The 22,057-nt window shown below is 42.5% G+C and overlaps 1 protein-coding gene across 1 annotated transcript; it reads left to right on the top strand.

Annotated features, from left to right (window-relative positions):
• Nucleotides 1-34: 34 nt before the first annotated feature.
• LOC120287314 (cysteine-rich repeat secretory protein 38-like) lies at nt 35-20,627 on the top strand (the record flags this gene model as incomplete). The annotated part of the gene is made up of 2 exons (XM_039300082.1): nt 35-209; nt 20,104-20,627. Coding segments are annotated over 2 exons (699 nt in total), but the record flags the coding sequence as incomplete, so codon positions are not given.
• Nucleotides 20,628-22,057: the final 1,430 nt, after the last annotated feature.

The following is a 22,057-nucleotide window of genomic DNA, read 5'->3' as shown; positions in this document are numbered from 1 at the left end:
AAGCAGAGAGGTGATCATCATTCATGACCCTTAGTCCGCCCTCCTCCTCCGGGCTGCCCTTGGCGCCGACCCTCTCCTCCACTTCTCCTCCACCTCCGAGAACTTCACCGTGGGCAGCCCATACGAATCCAACCTCGACAAGCTCACCAAGACCCCTTCCTCGGGCTTCGGCCTCGGCTCCATCGGCCAATACCAAGACCAGGACTATTGTTATTGCTGATATATTCAACTAATATTCACAAACTTCTAGTTACACTGAGAGAGAAGGAATGAAATAGAACATTGAACTTCGTTCATTCTAAAAAAAACTGTCAAGTACAAGCTAAATAAGAACATCTTTTGGAACTGCACACAAAAGTGCAAAACAGAACTTGTTCCACTTCCTAGAAAATAGCTAACAAACCAACCACCTAATAAATAAACTTGACTGAATAATAAAAAAAAACGACAGAACATTAGCAGCAACACTGAGACACAACTCCAACAAACTCCTCCTTGGATCAGTTGCTGCTACAAACTCCTATTTTCTCTCTTAACAGCTCAAATCTTCCATGTTACGCCCCGAACCCCAAGCACGCAACAATCCCTTCCCTTGGTCGATAGATAGCGACTTCCCAGGACTCGTCGATGACCATTCATTTTAATCTTTCATTATGTGCAAACAGAAAATGAACAATCCACCAGTCAAATAGACAATCAAGCAATCAAACAAGGATAGAGGGATGAATAGCAAGAACAACAACAACTACTCGTATATACATTTTCATTGGATTAACCAACGGAGGATCGTTTCTGATTTACAAGAGCAACAGAGGAACCGATCCATCCTCTAAGCCAGACCAAAAAGAAACTAGGCTAGGCCAATCTAACTATACAAAAAGAACCCTCGGGTTCAGCACCACTATCACTCGGACCCATCGAACTCAAGTTTCGTCGGGTCGTAGTTGGAGGCGTTCGGGTCGATCACTGGTGGAGCGGGGGCAAGATTCTCCACCGCACCGTCAAGAGGGTCTAGCTCCATAGGATTCCAGTCGACATCCTTGGGGCCCCTATCGAGCAACCCGTCAAAACCTCATAGAGGACCGATCAGCATATCATCCTCCCGGATGTATGCCCCGGTCCCTCAACCTCCCAGATGGTGGAGAGATACTTCCCGTAAAGATGCACTAGACCCGAGAAATGGTGGCGCGTCACGACGATCTCCCAGTCTTTAGGGATCCCGAATCGCACCGGCGGGTGCGCCATTCTAAGAGCCTGAAAGTGGTTATATAATAACTAGTGAGATAAAATCTTAGCGAGTCCTCCCCCTAATCCCGGTTAGTACACCAACTCAACTCGAAATATCTCTCTAGAACCACCCCCACAAGCAAACCAACGACCAACAACCAACAAATAACAATAGCTAGGGCCAACCAACAATCAAATAGTCGGTTCACATGCAATCTTACCCGGTGTGCCATACCCTGCACGTTATATCTCAACACAATACACGCAATGCATATGGTCATTAGATGATGCAATTCATCAATCACATACGAGTCGCATCACAAGCGATCTCACCTGACCATTGCCACACCCTACACGTTATTGATTCGTGCATGCGTACCATAAATAATGTGATTAGCTCATGCATAATCAAAACCAATGATGCCATGTTTCTCATACGCTCTTGCACCCACACGTGTTCCGATTATTACTACTCCTCAAGGCTACAACCGAACCCCCGCCAATGTCTACTAGCATAACTAGGCATCGCCCTCCCCTGCAAGGCGTGGCAACGTCGAGGGTTCTCTCCCAAGACAGCATTCCGGAAGGAGCATGGGCCCGCCCTCTACCACGACTCTGCATCCGGACCCCCACCGGGTTTCCGACAAATCAACTATTACCCTCCCAAACTACGGCCGGGGCGATGGGTTCAACTTAGTGATTACGCAAGCATACCACCACAACTCACTTTTTATCTTTGAACATTAGCCAATGCAAACATGCTTGCATATACAACTTCAAATCATTTTCTCATAAAAGCGGTTCATTTTAAGTGTCCCTCGGACAAAGCATTTTCCCTTTTTTGTGAAAACCATACGATTTATGCGGATGTCCATGCATTTACACATCTAATTCACCTCATAAGATCAAAACACATGAAATTAGACAATTTTTCACTTCTGGATGAACAGGCGCGTGAACAGTAATTTGAGAACAGTGCACTATGAATAATGTAATTTCATAATTAAATAATTAATAAATTAATTTCAGAAATTAAGCAAATCATAAATTAAGACAAACAATCAATTAATCAAGGCAAAACATGCTTAATTAAACACATAAGCCACAATAAACTACATTAAGCAAGATAAAGCAAGATTAAGCTAAGCTAATCTTAACCATCTATCTAACCACCTATTTTAGGGCTAATACAACTTAATTAAACCTCCTAAAGTAGAATTACCCTAACTAAACCAACCCTAAGCAAGTTTAGGCACTAAACAAGGATTAGGGGCTAAACTCACTCGTTAAGTGGGCCGGAAACACGAACGCAGTGGCGACAATGAAGGCAACACACGGGGACCTCGACCACAGTGATCCAAGATGGTCCTAGGGTCAAAATAGCAGTAAGCAACTCAGACTCCCTCTACAACACTGGAAAACTAAACTGCCGGAGGAGGAAAGGGATTGAGCTGGTTGATCAGAGCTCCGGCAAGTGGTTGGTCGATGACCTATGGCACCTGGGGTCAAGGGGGACCGGCTGGTGGCTAGGCTAGGCGGTGGTTGGGTCAGAGTAGGAAGAAAACAGCTGAACTGGGTGGAGTAGTGCAGGGATAGGCGAACAGGCGAGCAGGGACTTCCGGCTGGCAGGTGAGTCGGCCGGCAACTCCATCCAACGAACGGCCGCCATGGGGGACACGATTTGAACCTCTTGAGCACGGTGGTGGGTGGCACGAGCGATGATCGGCACGGGAAAGCAACGAACAACTCAGATTTTTGGAGGAAGGTCTAGAGGAAAGAAAAATGAAGGGAAGGAAAACAAGGGGAGAGAGAGGGTGCGGTCATGAGGGCTGAAGGAGAGGAGAGAGAGTGAAGTGAGGGCTGGCTGCACTCCTCATTAAGGCCATTAAATACTTGCTTTAACTCCCTATGCAACATGACATCATCTTCTCTCTCTTCTTTTGACTTTTCCTCATAATATCTAGGGGGAAAATGGTCATTTCCACTTTGCACATTTCCCAATATGCCTTTGGGCTAAAATGAAGGGCGAGCCTAAGAAACGGGTTAGGAAATTGTTGACACTTAAATTTTGGCGATTTTGTCATTTATTTATTACATAGAAAATTATGGCTCAATTTTATTGCTGAAAAAATATTAATTGCATAGTATATAAATTTAGGTGCATTTATTTTTAATTTACATTTTTTGCATTTTATTGGATCGATGGTGGATTGGCTCAAATTAATGGTTCTGAGCTTTAACTTGACAAGTCGGACTAAGCCTATAAAACGAGCAAATTGGCCCAAGCTCATTTTCTTTTAATGACAAAAATTACCTAAATGGAGATTTGAAATGATATTATGGTAGATTTTGAAATTTAATAAAATCAGGTTGCAATCTTATCTTTAGGCGATAAAATCAATAGAGAATATTCAGGAAATGAGGAAAATAGAAAGATTTTTGTGATCGGGAGAAATATTTGTTTTGTCTATAAAAGAATTAAGCATATAGGGTTTCTGGGTGGCTTCTCTTTGTTCGAAAAAGAACACAAAAGTAAAAAGAGAAAAAAAGAAAAGCAAAGGAGGTGACTAGTCGGCAGGGTAGAGAGAAAGAGGGAGGGACGTGAGAGTGACAGAGGGAGAGAGGAAAAAACAAAAGAAAAGGAAAAAAAGGAGAACAGCGCACTGTTCATCTTCTTCGGCAGCACCTTTCTCGCCGGCCATCGCCGCTCGTCCGCGAGCCCCCGCGCCGGACGCCGCCTCTCGTTTCCCCCGTGACGCCAGACTACTTCCGCCACCACTCGATCTGCCGCACCGGAGCTGCAGCCCGAAGCCGTTGCTCGCCTCCATCGTGCTGTCACCTGTCGTCGCCTGCCCGCACCGACCCGCGACGACCCGACGCTACTCCCGCTCCGACTGACCCGTCACTCCGTCGGCTGTTCGCGACCGTCCAGCACCAACCCGCGTCTGCTTCGCATCGCCTGCGATCTGCAGATTCCGGGTCCCCTCGCCTGCGGGTCCGCTCGCCGCTCCACCGCTCCGCCTCTCCCTGCTCTGTCCGTGAGCACCGCGCGACCACCGCCGTTCCTGCGACTGGTGCAACCCCCGACCGTCCCCCTGATGTCGCAGCAACCCACGAGCCCGCGCCTCCACCTGCAGAACCTGTGAGTCTCGCCTGCGCTGCCACTGCCCGATCTACAACAGCCGCGACCCGACGCCCCTGCGATTTCGCTTTCAGCCGCGACCCGACGCCACCGGAGCCCACACCGCCGGTCTGCTTGCCTCCGCCCGACGCTCAGCCGCTGCCGCGCCGCTGTCCCTGCTGGAGCTCCGGCGCCGGCCAGCAACTGTTGCCGTGCCTACACCCATCGTGCTGCCGTCCTCCCCGTCCTCCCTTTGGTTCTCCACCTTAGGTAGTGTTATTTTTATCTTTTATCAAGTTTAATTGTTATTATCTAAATTAGAAGATTGGGTGTCATTTTTTTGGAATATTGTAAGCATTAATCGCAGGGATTTTGCCTCAAAATTATTGTAATTACTAATTTGATCCGTAAGATATCGGATCATTTTTTTAATTATTTTAATTTTTTGGGCATTTTGATAGTGTTTTAATTATTAAATTATTATAATTATTAATTTGATCCGTAAGATTTCAAATCAAATTTTTAATTATTTTGAATTGACATTTGAGACAACATGTTATTTTTTCGATTATTTTAATTTTTTATTTGATGAATATCTTGATTGTTTATATATAATTAATTGTCTTGGAAAAACACTAAAAACATAAAAATCAAAAAAAAAAAAAAAAAATCAAATCTTGCATTAGAGTGTGTTGGTTTAGTAAATTAGGATTGCATTTTTAGATGATTTTTGGAATAGATTAGGATTGATTTTAGATAATGTTTGCACATTTAAATAATCTCATTTTTCTAAAAAAAAAAAATTTCTAAGATAGAATAGGGTTTAAGTCAAATTAATCCCTAAAATAAATTAGAAAATTATTCATTTTAGATAATTTAATTAGGGTTTTTATTAATTCTGAATTTCAACAAAAAATACAAAAATATTATGTGCATGTCGATTAAGTTGTATGTTAGGTTCATTTAATTAGAATTTGCCTATTAATAAAGTTAGGACATGAAGTTAAAATGCATGTTTCGATTTCAAGATAAAAGAAAAAAAAAAGGATAATTGTCTGCGTTGTGTGTTTGTTTTTTCAGTGGAAGTCTTTTGATTGTTTAATAATGACTAAGCATCCGTGTGATCACCCGTTTGCGTAATAGAGATTTAGGTTAAAATAAATCCAAGCTGCTTGCAAAAACATTTTTGAAGATTAAAAAAGAAATGGTACCGAAAGGGCATTAAAGAAATCTAGTGTAACCAAGTCCTCACACCCTTAGTCTCTGGTTCGTAGGAATAAAATAATTCTCTCATTATTTTACTTAGGTATCTAATCGACCTACCGTAAACCGATTAGTAGCGACTTCTAAATGATAATCATTTGCATGTTAAATATTTGAACATAAGTCGCGAATTGGTATGGGCCTGAGAAAGCCTAAGCTAAGTTTAAAGACTTAATAGTCTATTAGCCTAAACTTAGGTGGTGCACCCAAAATTTAGGGCGCGACGGAGATTAATAGAAACAAGCTCGGGAATTGGTTGGGCTCGAAACAACTCAAGGTTAAACAATGGGCTTGGAATGATAAATTGGTCGGTTGGGTCCAACGGGCTCACTTACTTGTCTCCGGTCTACTATGGTGACTATCCCACCTTGAGCATGAGGCCCACACTAGCCTTGTTCGGCCCACGTCCTCATAAGTTCGTTTCCTCGGTCCGTAAATCATTTTTCCAAATACCCGGCTTAATTGGCATTGTTGACTGTCGAAGTAGTATCGTCAAAAGTCCGTCTCGAACGTTCCTAAAATTTGAAGTCCAATCTTGGATTCTGTTAATTTCACTCGAATGCCATTTTGGTACAACTCAAACTGATAGGCGGTGTTGACACTTAAATTTTGGTGATCCTTTTAGTCATTTATCGCATTAAAAAATTATGGGTTAATTTTATCCCTAAAATAATTAATTGCATAGCATATAATTTTATATGCATTTATTTATTATTATTGCATTTGCATTGGAATGGTGATGGATGAGTTTGATTTAGTGGTTCTAAGTTTTAAATTGACAAGTTGGACTAATCCCATGAAAGAGAGCAAATTGGCCCAGTCCGTATTCTTGAAGAGATATTACAGATTTATCTTTGCGAGATTTCAATTCAAAAACAAATATTGCATTTGAAAAAGAAATTTTCATGGACATGATTTTGAAAAATTAAAAACCTTAATACGTGGTCTATAAATAGATTAAAATGCGTAGGGTTTTGAGGGGGTCACACAATAGAAACACACGGCTAACCATACCAGCCGTGATGGCGGTGTAGTGATTGAGCGCAGGTTCCTTTCGAGAGAGAAACTAAATTCGAATCCTGCGTTGTCTACTTTACGATAAAGGAACCCACGACTTATCCAGAGCAATACGGGTAGTGGTGACTCTACTGCTCCTCCAGGGTTTACTCCGCCGCGAAGCGGCGCACGGAGGTCCCCTGGGTAAAAAAAACAAAAAAAAAAAAACACACGGCCAACCATTCATGAGGGAAAAGGGGGGTTTTACTTTGGGATGACTTCGTAGGGTTATATTTTCTTCGGTGGTCTTCCGTCGTTTCTTTCCGAAGTCAAGAGAGAAGAAAAAAAAAAAACTTCTTTTGAGGAAAAGCCAAAGTCAGCAGAAGGTACAGAGGGCAAAAGAAAGAAGGACGGCAGAAGGACGTGCAGCAGGCCAGCAGAGGAAAAAAGAAGAAAAAAAAAAAAAAAAAGGGTTCTTCTTCTTCCTCGTGCAGCAGCCGCTCGCCGACCCCTGCACAGCGCCGCCGTGCCGGCCACCGCGCCTCCACCCAACGCCGGCGACCCACAAGCCCACTCTACTCCACCGTTGCTCCGCGCTCTCTGCGACGCCGCCTCTGCCGCTCTGGCCGCACCACCGCCGGAGCTTCGCTTCGCCTGCAACCTGCGAGATCTAGCACCGTCGCTTCGCCGCACTGCCAGCAACCTGCAAGCCCCCTCGCCGAGCTTCCGCCTGCAATCTGACGCCGCTGCTGCGACCTGCAGCGACCCGCGACACCAGCACTCGCGCCGCCCTCTTTGCCGAGCTCCTCGCCGCCCTCGCGAGCACCCGCGCCCTCTGCCAGTCGCCGCGCCAGCCGCCGAGCTCCTCGCCCTCTGCCGGCCCCTGTAGCTCCTGCAGTCGGCCTCGCAACAGCTCGCCTCCCGCCCGTCACCGCGTCTCCGTGCCGAACCTCCGCCAGCGCTCGACGTCTGCTGTCTGCTGCAGCCGCGACGACCCCGAAGCTCCGCCCCTGTTCTTCGCGCCCATGACCAGCCACCCCTTTCTTGCTGAGAGTTTTGCGTTAACGCCCTACTGCCGCGCGCTACCGATCATCGACGCCGATCTTGCACCTGCAACGTTGCCCATCGCGTCTCTGTGAGCTGCCCCCTCGCATCAACCTACCCGAGCAGCAACTCCTGCACATTCGGAGACCCACGATCTGCTGCTGCTGCTGCTGCTGCTATACCGCGAGCCAGTATACCTCAGGGTCGCCTGAACCCCCGTCGCCAAAGTTCAAAGCGGGCGAAATTCCTGAGGATTTTCCTTCTGGTCCGACGGTGTCTTGAAGTGTTTTTTTTTTTAAAAAACAGCACTGGTGATCACCCAACGAGCCTTTGCGGCTTTGTTCTCACACTCTTTTGCAGGTTCAGCTGAGGCCCCAAGGCCAGTAACAAGCTCCTGCGATATACAAGGGAAGAATAGCCAGCAGCCGAAGCTCCACCCACAGCTGCCCGTCCTCGCAGAGACTCCCTCGCCGTCGCCAAGCCACCTTGGAGCATCATTAACCGTGAACCATCACCATTGACGCCACCGAGCACCACCACGCACCGCCGTCACCCGCTGAGCAGATTCCATTTGGTTCAAATTTGGTAACATTATTTTAATTACTTTATCTAAATTTGATTTGGATATTTTATTGCCTAATGCATGTTTTTCAATATCTTACGTGTATATTTGAATTATCGGTGTATTCCCAATTATGATTTATTGCCCGATCTGCAACCGCACAATAATTTTTTATTTCATCTATAAAGCTTTAGATGGAATAATTAATCACGTGTGAATAAAATTGATATCTTGATCTTTAAGGCTTAAGATCAATTTATCGATTTTATTAGCGAAATAATCAAGTTTGAATCTAAATTCGAATGATAGATAACATTTTTGATGACCATTGATGATTTGGTGTTTATCTTTTAATTGTTTTGTTTATACAAAAAAAAAAAAATTGCATTTGCATTCCATGTAAATTAGAATTGATTTCCTAGAATGGTTTTTTTTTTTTTTAAATGTATATAGTCTCTAGGTTATATAATATTTTTTTGATTGAATTGCATGATGAAATAATTTTCTAGATTAAGATAGGATTCGGATTAGTCTATTCCTAACTTAAAATAGATAATATCTCACTTTAGTTAGATTTTTATTTTTAGCGATTTTAATTACGAATTTTTATAAAAAATACAAAAAAAATCATGCACATGTTATGTAAAATTAGTTTCATGAAATGAATGTCACTTAGTGATTGTTGCTAGGTCCATTCAATTAGAAATTATCCGTCATTGGAATTAGGTCATTTGATTAGATTGCATTGCATATAGATTAGATTTTTTTTTATTAAACAAGAGAAAATTCTTTAAAAAAAAAAATGAGTGATTGCGTGCTAATTATAAATCATATTTAGAGCCGTTGATGTGAATTTTGGTCTAACATTGCAGATGCTTTCGTTGCTACGAGGTAAGTCCCGTAATTTATTCATTACTTTCTTGGGTGTTAAATTGATGGTTTGCGCACCCGCATAATCACCTCACATGTTAGGGAAGTAAATTAAAATCAATTCAAACTACATGCAAAACATTTTTTTGAAAAAATAAAGGTATCGAAAGTGCGTTAGAAAAATCTAACGTAACCAAGTTCTCGAACTCACAATCTCTGGTTTGTAGGAGTAAAGTAAATATCCCGTTACTTTACTTAGATTTCTAATCGACCCACCAAAAATAGATTAGTAGTGACTCCTAATTGATAAATCATTTGCATGTTAAGAGCTGGAACCTAAGTCGTGAATTGGTATGGGCTTGAGAGAGCCCGAGCTAAGTTTAAGCATAGTAATCCATTAGCCAAATCCTAGATGGTGCACTCGAAAATTTGGTCGAGACAGGTAGTTTCGGGGATTCACACGTAATCGACTCATGCCAAACCATGTTCAAGATATCTCGACACATGGACGTCCTTGACTACATGAAATTGCGGAGAATAGATTCTTATTTCAAAGTACATAATTACCGAGAATCGACATAAGGTCGTTTGTGGGCTCGATAACAGTAAACAGAATCACCCATCGTCCCATTATGTTCTATCTACGAATTGACTTCTAGTTGTCCCTAAAATCGGCTTGCCTATCTATAGGATTGTTCTCACGCAAGCCTCACGGTCAAGTCATTTTCCCAAGTCAAGTTCTTTAGTCATACGAGTTCTATCCTCATTAACATTTCCCCTCAAGGTTAGTATATCAAAAGTGATCAATTTCGAGTGAGATCAACCAACAATGCATTGACGAAATTTACGTTTATTCATCCTTCAAATGGCTCAAATTTTAGGACGCACATTCTAGCCTGAAGTGACTTTGTGAACATGTCTGCAAGCTAATCTTTAAATCTGCAATAGACCAACTTAACTTCATCACTTTGTTGCACTTCACATTGAAAAAAGAATTTGACTTTAAAATGCTTAGTTTTGCCATGGAAAACTGGGTTCTGTGATATTGCTAATGCAGCCTAATTGTTCACATTAGCTTCAATGCAATCACCAGAATTCAACCACAAATCCTTCATTATTTTCTTCAGCCACAAAGCTTGATTTGCAGCTGCAATAGCTGCTATAAACTCAACCTCTGCAATGGATTGAGCTACAATCTCCTGCTTTTTGGAACATCAGGAGAAACAGGTAGAACCAAGAGTGAAGCAATACCCAGATGTACTTTTCATGTCATCCACTGAGCTAGCCCAGTCACTATCAGAAAAGCCCTGCAACTTAAACTTCTGACATTTCCTAAACTTCACACCAAGGAACAATGTTCATTTGAAGTATTTCAAGACCCTTTTTGCAACAACCAAATGTAACTGACTAGGACTACTCATGAACCTGGATAGAACACTCTTTGCAAACAGAATATGTGGTCTAGTTGCTGTAAGATACATGAGACATCCAATCAAGCTTCTATACATAGAAGCATCTACTGCATCTATTCCATCATTCTTCTGCAGCTTCTCCTTAGTAGCCATAGAAGTGCTTACACTTCTACAATCTTCCATTTGGAACTTCTTTAGAATTTCCTTCATGTATTTTTCTAGCAGATGAAGATCTCATGTGAAGCTTATTTGACTTCTAGACCCAGGAAATAAGCCATCTTTCTCAAGTCTGACATCTCAAAGCCTGCAAACAGACCTTGCTTCACCCTCTCTATCAGTTTCACATCATTCCCTATCACCAATAAATCATCTACATAGAGTGATAGAATTACAACACTGTGATTCACCCTCTTGACATAAAGAGTGAACTCACTCAAGTTTCTTACAAAGCCAAAATCTTGCAAATATCGGTCTATTTTCCCATATCAAGCTCTTGGAGCCTACTTCAGTCCATATAGAGCTTTCCTCAATCTGTATACCTTCTCTTCTTGCCCTTTGATACTGAGGCCTTCAGGTTATTCAACAAAAATCTCCTCCTCGAGCTCTCCAATCAAAAATACATACTTGATATCTAACTAAAATACAGGCCACCCCTTCTTTGCTACAACAACTAATAGTAGCCTGATTGTATCAAGCCTTGCAACATAAGCAAATGTTTCATAATTGAGCATAGCCTTTCATAACCAGTTTGGCTTTGTGTTTATTAGCAGAACCATCAGGATTAAGTTTTGTTCTTAACACCCACTTAATCCCAATCACATTCTTATTAGATGGTCGGTCAACAAGCTCCCATGTGTGGTTTTTCTAAATCATTGCAAACTCCTCCTGCATTGCTGCAATCCACCTCTAATCCTCCTTAGCTTCCACAAAGTTAGATGGTTCAAGCACTACCACATTACTTCTTTCATAGATTTCAACAAGTGACCTTGTGCCTCTTACTGGCAGATCATCCATACTATCTTCCAATCCATCCACAACTTCATCAACCTCTACAATTGTTGTAGGTTGTTGTTTTGCAGATTGTCGTTGTCCTACATTCTTTTCTTTCATCCAATTCCACTCATCTTCCTCTAGAAAAACATCTCTACTCACTATCACCTTCCTTGTCATAGGGTGAAAAATCATGTAAGCCTTTGATTGGAGATTGTACCCAATGAAGACTCCAAGCTCAGCTCTTTGATCTAGCTTGTCCCTCTTAACTTGAGGAACATGAGTATAACACAAACACCCAAAACCTTCAAATTCTTCACAGAAGGTCTAACACCATACCAGACTTCAAAAGGTGTTGACTTCTCTAAGGCCTTTGTGGGCAATATGTTCAATAGGAACACTGCAGCATTAGCTACTTCAGCTCAGAACTTCTTAGGTAACATCTTCTCCTGCATCATACATCTGGCCATCTCCATAATGCTTTTGTTTTTCCTTTCATTGACCCCATTATGTTGAAGTGAATAGGGAGCAGTGAACTACTATACAATGCCTGCTTGCTCACAGTTTAACTTAAACTTGTGAGCAATATACTCAAAACCATTGTCAAACCTGAGCATTTTAATTTTCTTCCTACTCCGATTCTCAACTAAGGTTTTGAACTTCACAAACACATCAGCAACTTTAGACCTGGCTTGCAGAAAATAAATCCAGCTCATCCTAGTCATGTCATCTATGAAAGTAATGAAATACCTGCTACCACTAAGAGATGACTCGGACATAGGTCCACATAAGTCTGTGCGGACTAATTGCAGCTTCTCACATGCTCTCCAGCCTCCTCCTTTGAAAAAGACAAGTTCTACACTATGGAAATTCCTCCTCCAAACTCGGCAAGTCATCTGCCAAGCTATTCATCTGCATAAACAACATGTTCTTGTGAACATGCCCAAGTCTTTTATGCCATAGCTCTGAATTTTCTTCTTTGCACTTTAAAGACATTTGTTGCATCTCTTCTAGCTTGAACATGAAGCTCTTGTCCCTCATTGGCATTCTCAGCACTTCTTTGCTATATGTATTATCAATAAGGCATTCCTTCCTTGCAAACTTCACCTTATAGCTCTTCTCAACTAATTGACCAACACTCAACAGATTCTAATCAACTTTTGGCACAAAGAGAACATCACTGATTAGCTTCACCTCCTGATTTCTTTCAATAGCCACTGTACACTTCTCTTGCACTTCGATATACTGTTTATTGCCAATTCTGACTGACCTGTCTAGACTCCTAAACAACTTCAAATTGCCAGTCATATGATTAGTACAGCCACTATCCACCAGCCATGCATCATTCTCAACAGAAGAGCCAAAATAGGAAGCTACAAACAAGTGTTCTTCCTCAGTCTCATTCACTGCTATCTATGCTTCTCCCGCTTGCTGGTGATTGTTCTCTTTGTAGATCGCTTCCATGTGACCAACCTTGTGACATCTTCTGCACTTAGCATCAGGCTTCCTCCACATCTAAAGACTAATGATTAGTTCCATCACAATGTTGATAAGGCTTCTTGTCACACCCCGATCCTTGGGCACGCACACATCCTTCTACCTGGTCATTTTAATATGCGATATCCCAGGACTACGTATCGCCGACCCTTTTTTTCATTACGCATGCGGAAGTAGTTATAAATCCCCAGACAATAAAACAATGAGATATAAAAGCATGGCCATAATTTTCATATTGAAATTCACAACCACACTTTTATTAACAACACACTCATAGAATATTTACAATACTATTCACAGCATACTTGTCTCACACCTATCTATACTAAGACGGGATTCACAAAAAGGATGGGATCTCAATCCACATCCGGGTTGTACTCAAGATGTGACATCCAGATTTTCGGGTTCTAATTTCGACTGGATAAATGGGCCGTTTTCATTAAGTTGAAGCCAAGGATTGTGAAATTGAGGAGTATGAGGGATTCTTGGATAAAGAAAATAATCAATTTGATAAGTAAGACATCAATTGATTTTGAGAGTCATTTGAGAGAAATTCAAGAGGGAAATTGGATGCAATTGCAAGTGGGGATCAAGAACTCTAAGTTGGAAAATCCTTTTGAGAATCTATGAGCTTATTTAAAAGAAATTGGGATTAGGATTTTCTATTTGAGGAAATCCTTTTATTTTTGTGATATTCCCATTCATTTTCCCTTTTAGCCAAACACTCCTTTTTCTCTTTTCTCTCTCTCTCTTTCCTTCTTTCTTTTCTTTTCTCTCTTCTCCCTCTCTTTGCTTTCCCATCGTGCGAAACCCCCCACCGACTCCCTCTGCCGGTTCCAACTTTGCTTCCCCACCTTTTGACTTTTCAAGCTTATCCTCTCTCTCTCTCTCTCTCTTATCTCTTCTTCTTCTCTCTCTCGGTAGACTCTCTCTCTCCCTCTGGTTCGAACAAAGGCAGAAAATGACGTAAGCCGCACGAAGACAGAGCAGCTCACCGTGCCGCCCGCGTCGTCCGCGCGCACCGCTACTCACCGTACACCTTCCGCCTCTCTCTCTCTCTCCCTCCGGTTGCCATCGGTTCCTTCTTCTTTGGGTTGTTCAAAACCCAGCAGATCTGGGAAGCCGAAGACTGAGCTGTGCGACGCCCCCGCAAGTTGAAGACCAGCGAAGACAGCTGCTCTCTCGTCGCCGTGGCACGTCACATGCCATTCACTGCCGAGCTGTCGTCCTCCCACGCCGCTGCTGGCCGTGCGCCGTTGGCCTCTACTCATGCGCCCAGGGAGCTGTTCGACCAGCTCAGGCCGCAGATCGGCCACCTACGGCCGCCGCCCGACCTCCTCCGGCCACCGTGAAGCCTCGCCTAGGTCCGGTTCAGCCCCTCCGTCCACTTCCAACCTAAACCAGCTCCGGATCCGCCCTCCTTCGCCCCCAACCAGCAGCGCACAGAGAGTGCAGAAATGGGTATTGCAGCAACTGTTTGGCCCGTTTGGCCGTCTTCCCGAGCCCGGATGCTCGGCCTGCTTTGAGGAAAGTCGATCCTCGCGTCAAGCCCGTCGTTTTGAGTGAGTTTTACTCACTAATGCCTTCTTAGTTTGCTAATTATACTTAAAAGTTGATTAGTGTTAATTAAATGTAATTAGGTGGTTAGATTAGAATTGATTAGTGATTATTAGTTAATTGTTTTGCATATTAGTTGTGTGATTAGTGTAATTAGATAGAGAATTGCCTATAGTATTTATTGGGTGCTTCTTGGGATTTTTCCTGACCCTTATCAGGTGTTAATTAGGCAATTCGGGCCTAAGTGGAATTTTTAGGAATTAAATATTAATTTTCGAAATTAATTATTTAATTATTTATTTCCCGGAAATTCAACTAGGATGGCCAGTGACCGGGATTTTATGCTGATGATCGTGGTGCAGACCGTTTATTTAATTGAGCTTTATATTGTGCTAAATTGAATTTATTGTATTTATTTATTTAATTTTCGAAATTAATTATTTTATTATTTATTTTCCGGAAATTCAACCGAGATGGCCGGTGACCGGAATTTCGTGCTGATTGTCGTGGTGTAGTCTATTTATTTATTTGAGCTCTACGTTGCATGGAATTGATTTGATTGTGCAATTTTTAGCGATTTAACCCAAAGTGAATGAAATTGAATGATTGATTTGATGGCCGAGTGTTATTATTTAGCATCGATAATGCTGTAATGATCTGTAAAGCAGAGGCAACTGTGAAAGTGAATTGGGGAAATTCTCGGCTGAAACCAATCAGGAATGATGTAATGAGACATACGTGGTTCGGTGATTAAAGGATATCACTGGTGAAAACGGCGCCTTAAAGAACGCACGAGTGCTGTCTATTACATGCAGTAGTATGGACATACGTGGTTCGGTGATGGAGGATATCACTGGTGAAAACGGCGCCTTAAAGAACGCACAAGTGCTGTCCATTATACACGTCACCTTGGCGAAAAGACGCTCGAGAGCATTAATGAGGCTCGTGACTAAGTGTACTGCTGGAGATTATCGTGATCGGTAATTGGTACGTCACCTTGGCGAAAAACGCCCGAGAGCATTCATCGGCTCGTGACTGAGTACCTGAATGGAGATTGTAAAGTATGGTATTGAAGTGACCGAGAGGTGGTCCGAATGACATGTAATCGACTAGGTCGATTGATCATTGTTTTGATATGATGTTGTGAATTGGTTGATTGAATGGAAATGACCGTGAGCGGTCTTGTTGGCGTGTAATCGACTAAGTCGATTGATCGATGATTCAATCTGAGTGTGATTTGATGTGATTCATTGCCTTGATTTGATGTTGTGAATTGATCGATTGAATGAAAGTGACCGTGAGTGGTCTTATTGGCGTGTAATCGACTCGGTCGATTTGATCGATGCTTCGATCTGTGATGTGATTGCTTGGGTGCCTATTTGATCTGTGCTAATCTGCAGGTGGAATCTGAGGCCAAGGTAAATCCTCTGACTCATGTTGTGCATAGGCAGCCCTAAGGTGTATTAGTTTACTAATCGGGTCTTAGGAGGTAGAACTTGCTAAGACGTTGTCTCAATGGTTATTGAATAACCATTTCAGGACCTAGATGAGGAGCCTAAGGAGCATGAATCTGACGAGGAGATCCTTGTTGTGGAACCCGAAGAGGAGTACGTGGAGGAGGACCCCGAGTATGACATCGAGTACGACCCGATGAGGACCGAGATCCTGTCCTGTCTTGTCAGACCTTGTTTGCATGTGAATAGACGTTAGACCAGAGCCGCGTATATATAGTATTGTAGAATACTATGAGATGCATGTAAAAAGATATAGTTGTGAATTTTTAGTAAGGAAAATATATGGCCTGCTTTTCTATCCCATTGCTTTATTGTCTGGGGAATTATAACTGCTTCCGCATGTGCATATATAAATGAAAGGGTCGGCGATACATAGCCCTGGGATATCGCAATTTAAAATCGACCAAAAGTAAGGGATGTGTGCGTGCTTGGGGGTCGGGGCGTGACACAAGATCCCTCTCTAGATCATCTTCTTCTTCTTCAAAAATCTTTCTCCTCCTCAGGTTCCTCCTCCTCGGCTCCTCCTCATGGTCCTGAAATGGTTATTCAATAACCAATGAGACCACATCTCAGCGAGTTCTACCCCACTAAGACTCAATTAGGGAACCAATACACCACATGGTTGCCTAAGCACAACACGAGTCAGAGGACTTACCTTGGCCTCAGATCCCACCTGCATATTAGCACAGATCAAATAGACACCCAAGCAATCACATCACAGATCGAAGCATCGATCAAATCGACCTAGTCGATTACATGCCAACAAGACCACTCACGGTCATTCCATTCAGTTAATCAATTCACAACATCATATCAAAGCACTGATCAATCGACTTAATCGATTACATGTCAGTCGGACCATTTCTAGGTCGTTTCAATTATTCCATCTCAATTCCCAATTATGAATCACAATCCTCAGGTCACAACTTAAGCATAGGTGGAAGACATAGTCCCACTTGGCAACTTTCAATATTCAGTGGCTTTACGGTCCCACTCGACCGCTTTCAATATTCAATGGTTTTACGGTCCCACTCGACCCTTTTAATATTCAATGGCTTTATGGTCTCACTCGACCACTTTCAATGTTCAATGGCTTTACGGTTCCACTCGACCATTTTCAATATTTAATGGCTTTACGGTCCCACTCGACCACTTTCAATGTTCAATAGCTTTACGGTCCCACTCGACCACTTTACCATGACTCACGATATTGCACTTCGTAATTAAATTCCTCAACCAAATAATCAAAATCAACCCAATAGGAACATATCCTAAGATTTCATAATTAATTTAATTTGGCACGATTTGAAGCTCAATTAAATAAACGGACTGCACCACAATGATTAGCACGAAATTCCGGTCATCGGACATCTCTTCCTTAATTTCCGAAAAATAATTAAATAATTAATTAATTTCGAAAATTAATTAATAAATATTAAAAATTCAATTTAGCTCAAAATAAAGCCCAATTAAATAAACAGACTTCACCATGATCACCAGCATAAAATTCCGGTCACCGGCCATCCCGGTTGAATTTCCGGAAAAATAAATAATTAATTAATTAATTTCGAAAATTAATAATTAATTACTAAAAATCAATTTATGCCCGAATTGTCAAATTGAAGCCCGATAAGGGTCGGGAAAAATCCTGAGCTACCTTTAATAAATAGTAGACCACATCTACATGCTAATTGCATCATCAAATTACCTAATTCGCATCACAATTGACTAACAAACACTAATCTATACTAATCTAACCACATAAACTTAATTAATTAAAACTAAACAACCCTTAAGTATAATTATTCCACTAAGCAAGGATTAGTGAGATTACTCACCGGAATCGCGCGCAAATCGGATCAATCCAACGGGGACGACGCGAGGAACGATAAACCCAAAGCGGGCCTCGGGTTCGGGGCTCGGAAACGCCCAAAAGCGGGCCCGAACCAGCTGGAAACCCACTCGATGGGTTGCTGGTTTGGCTGTGAAACAGCGGGAAACAGAGATGGTTGGGGCCGGAGAAGGGTTGGGAAGGTAGGTGGCGGTCCGATGAGGTCGCACGGTGGCTCGGCGGCTTGCTCGGCCGCTCACGGTGGCTGGTCGGTCTCTCCAACGGACGGACAGAAGCCGGGTCGCACGGCAGGGACAGCAAGCGCGGGCGGGAGGCAGGCGGAGTGCGCGGTGTCGCGTGGGTGGTGCGGACGGCGGCCCGGCGGCGACGGCGAGCTGCTTCGGTCTTCAGGCGAGCTACTATTCTGCTTGCTTTTGGTCTTCGCACGAATGGAGAGGGGGAGGGGAAAGAGGGTCGGTTTGGTGAGAGGGATAAGGGGGAGAGAGAAAGAAAAAAATTGGGTTTGAAAAGTAAAAGGAAAATAAAAGCAAAGAGGAAGCCATCTAGTAATTCGGTGGAGGGGAGGGGGCTGCACACGAGGGAAAAAGAGGGAAGGAGAGAGAGAGAGAGAGAGAGAGAGAGAGAGAGAGAGAAGAGAGAGAGAGAGAGAAATAAAATAAAATAAAATAATACCATTATTCTTTTTTTTTATTTTCTCATTCCCTTTCTATTTTCTTTCGGTCTTAAATTTTCCTTCGATAATTTCTTTCTCGAAATTTCAGACTCGTCAATAATTTGACGGACGATGAGATAGGATCCAAAAAAATGAATTATGACACGCTCGAATATTCGATTCCCGAAACCAAATTAAATTTCATGGTTAAAAATCGACCGAACGCAATTTTAGTCCAATCCAATTAATTAGGTAGCTTTTAGGGATTTTACCGCGGATACATCCCTTAACGGCTTCACCCAATAAGTTAGTTAACTCATGAGTGATCAGCTCAGAGAAAAAGGACCATAGGTACGTCGACGAAATGCCCATTTCACTTTATCGAAACGGGGTCGAATTTCAGGATGTCACACTTCTAGTTCTTCTTCCATTTGCCAAATCCACTAGAACTTCCTTCTTTTGCTGCGAACTTGGAGTCACCTATATTTCCTTTGAACTAATTCCATTTCTTCCATTTGCCTCTATCATTGGACTTCACTTTAGCTTGCGGTGCACCCTCTACAGGCCTTCCCTTTTCATCAGTCTTCTATGCTCCTATGCCTGCAGGGCATTTAACAATTCTGCAAGCTTTATGTCAGCTATGTCTCTTGTATTTTCTAGAGAAGCTACAGTGGCTTCAAACTTCTCTAGAAGAGATACCAAGATCTTCTAAACCAGCCTTTCATCCTTCAGGTCAGTTCCTAAGACTATGATTTTTTCAGTTACCTCAATCAGCCTATCAGAATATTCCTTCACTGACTCTGAATCCTTCGTCTACTGTCTCTCAAACTCCCTCAAGAGATTCAGCACATTCATGCTCCTTATCTTCTCATCTCCCTCGTATTTATCCTTCAAGAAATCCCATATTGCCTTTGCAAAATCACATCTCATGATCCTTGTGAAAATAGGGGGTGAGACAGTAGCATACCGGTAAGAGTTTGCCTTGGCCTTCCTTGTGATTCTCTCTTTATGGTACTTTATCTGATTCAAGGTCGGATTGTTTGGAAGTGGAGCAACCTCAGAATCATTCTCCACAACCTCCCATAGATCATGACCCTCCAAGAATGTTGTCATCTTGACAGTCCAAGCTTGATAATTTTCCCCAGTAAAGACTGGAGTAGCCATAGTAGAGAATCCACTCGATCCTGCCTTCATAAGCTTTTTCTTTGTAGATTGGAAGCAGTCTTCACTCACTTACCCTCACTTCACAGTCCCTTAAGATCCCACAGAGGCTCTGATACCACCGTTATTGCTGATATATTCAACTAATACTCACAAGCTTCTAGTTACATTGAGAGAGAAGGAATGAAACAAAACATTGAACTTCATTTATTCTAAAAAAACTGTCAAGTACAAGCTAAATAAGAACATCTTTTGGAACCACACACAAACGCGCAAAACAGAACTTGTTCCACTTCCTAGAAAATAGCTAACAAACCAACCGCCTAACAAATAAACTTGACTGAATAATATAAAAAGAAAAAAAAAGACGGAACATCAGCAATAGCATTGAAACACATCTCCAACAACTATGGCCTCACACTGTGCCGGGGCGACACATCGCCATCGGACTACAAGGCCTGCGTGGTGGATGTTGTCGCCGAGATCCACCGCCGCTACCCTCACAACAAGGGGGCAATAATCTGGTACGACGACTGCATGTTCAAGTACCTTGACAGCGACTTCTTTAGCCAGATCGACAATGCCAACAAGTTCTACATGTGGAACCTGAAAAATGTGAGCGACCCGAAGGCGTTCAACGGCAAGGTAAGGGGGCTGCTGACCGGGCTGGTCGAGGAGGCTTACATGATGCCAAAGCTATACGCGACTAGAGAGATGGGACTGGAGGATAAGACGAAGCTATACGGATTAGTGCAGTGCACGAGGGATCTGTCGGCGACCAAGTGCAAGGAGTGTCTTGAGGGCGCAATCGGCGAGCTTCCAAGCTATTGCGACGGGAAGGAAGGGGGGCGAGTGGTTGGCGGGAGCTGCAACTTCCGATACGAGATTTACCCTTTTGTCAATGTTTAAGAGTCCATGCTCAAGGACCTAACTAAGTGCGGTTTGATTATTCCCTAGCTAGGGTGTTCCTAGTGTAATACATGGTAAATAAAGTGAAGGTGAGTTTGGGAATTTACCTGAGACTCTTTCATTATTTTAATGGTTTATATTAGGCTGTTTGAAAATAGAAATTCGATGTCTTTATCAATATGTCATGACTAATGTCTTATACAAATGTTATCATTATATTTTAAGTTAACATAACTAAGACCATTCACAAGTTTATATTGTGTGGTTGTCATGACATAAAAGTGGGGAAAAGTCCTAAAAAAATCCCAAACCTTTTGTATTTGTGCTAATTTAGTCATAAACTTTTTTTTTGTGCCACTTTAGTCCTAAACATGTTTACATTGTGCCAATTTAGTCATTTCCGATCAATTTTGGTTGGATTTTGCTGACTAAGCTCTAGCTAGCTAATGTGGCCTCATCGGTGCTGACGTTGACAACTTTTAATAATATTTTAATATTTTTGAATATTTTTATTTTTCTTTTTATTGCCGCTCGGCACTTTGCCATGGGCGAGGCTTGACCCTCGCCGGATCAGGGAGGGTCGGCCTCGCCCGCTCGGCGCAAGCCGCCCTCGAGGCCTAGGTGGCAAGGCCAGCTCGAGGTGCAAGGGCGGCCTCGCGCCGGGTTGGCGGGCTCGCCCTCGCCAAATCTGGTGAGAGTCGAGCCTCGCCTATGGCCAGCAAGGGCGAGCCCCACCAACCCGGCATGAAGCCAGCTCGAGGCCGCCCTCGCGGCCACTAGCGAGGTGGCTAGCAAGGTCGACCTCAACCTCACCGAGAATGAGGAGGAGAAGGAAAAAAGATAAAAAAAAAAAAAAAAAAAAAAAAAAATTCTAAAATATTAAAATATTATTAAAAGTTGTCTACGTCGCGCCGATGAGGCCATGTCAGCCGGCCGGCATCTAGTAAGCAAAATCCGACCAAAATTAGCTGGAAATGACTAAATTGGCACAACATAAAAATGTTTAGGACTAAATTGGCACAAATACAAAAAGTTTATGACATTTTTAACACTTTTCCCCATAAAAGTTACAATGCTTGTGTGTATATATATAATGAAAATCCAATCATCCACAAGTTGATACATTAAAATTTATCGTCTACAAATTCATTTTGTAGAATTGTTTTCGGAACGGTTGGTGAAACTTTTTTTTTTTGGACGGTGGTGCAGAACTTATTATTATTGTAGAAGTACCTTTCTCGTTTGTTACCATTCAATACCCTAGGTAAAGAGAATTCCGGTGATTGTGTTCAAATATTGATATATCCAATCATATCATGTGCTTGGCCGAATTTTGTATTCTCCTGAGTTCAGTCCAAATAATCCTATTAAGATCAAAGTTACCTCACTTAACTCAGTCCAATTATAATGTAATTAATACTACTAAATGG

Source organism: Eucalyptus grandis, chromosome 8, assembly GCF_016545825.1.
Source record: "Eucalyptus grandis isolate ANBG69807.140 chromosome 8, ASM1654582v1, whole genome shotgun sequence".
In the NCBI taxonomy this organism is placed as follows: domain Eukaryota; kingdom Viridiplantae; phylum Streptophyta; class Magnoliopsida; order Myrtales; family Myrtaceae; genus Eucalyptus; species Eucalyptus grandis.
This window is presented reverse-complemented; position numbering and strand designations above follow the sequence as displayed.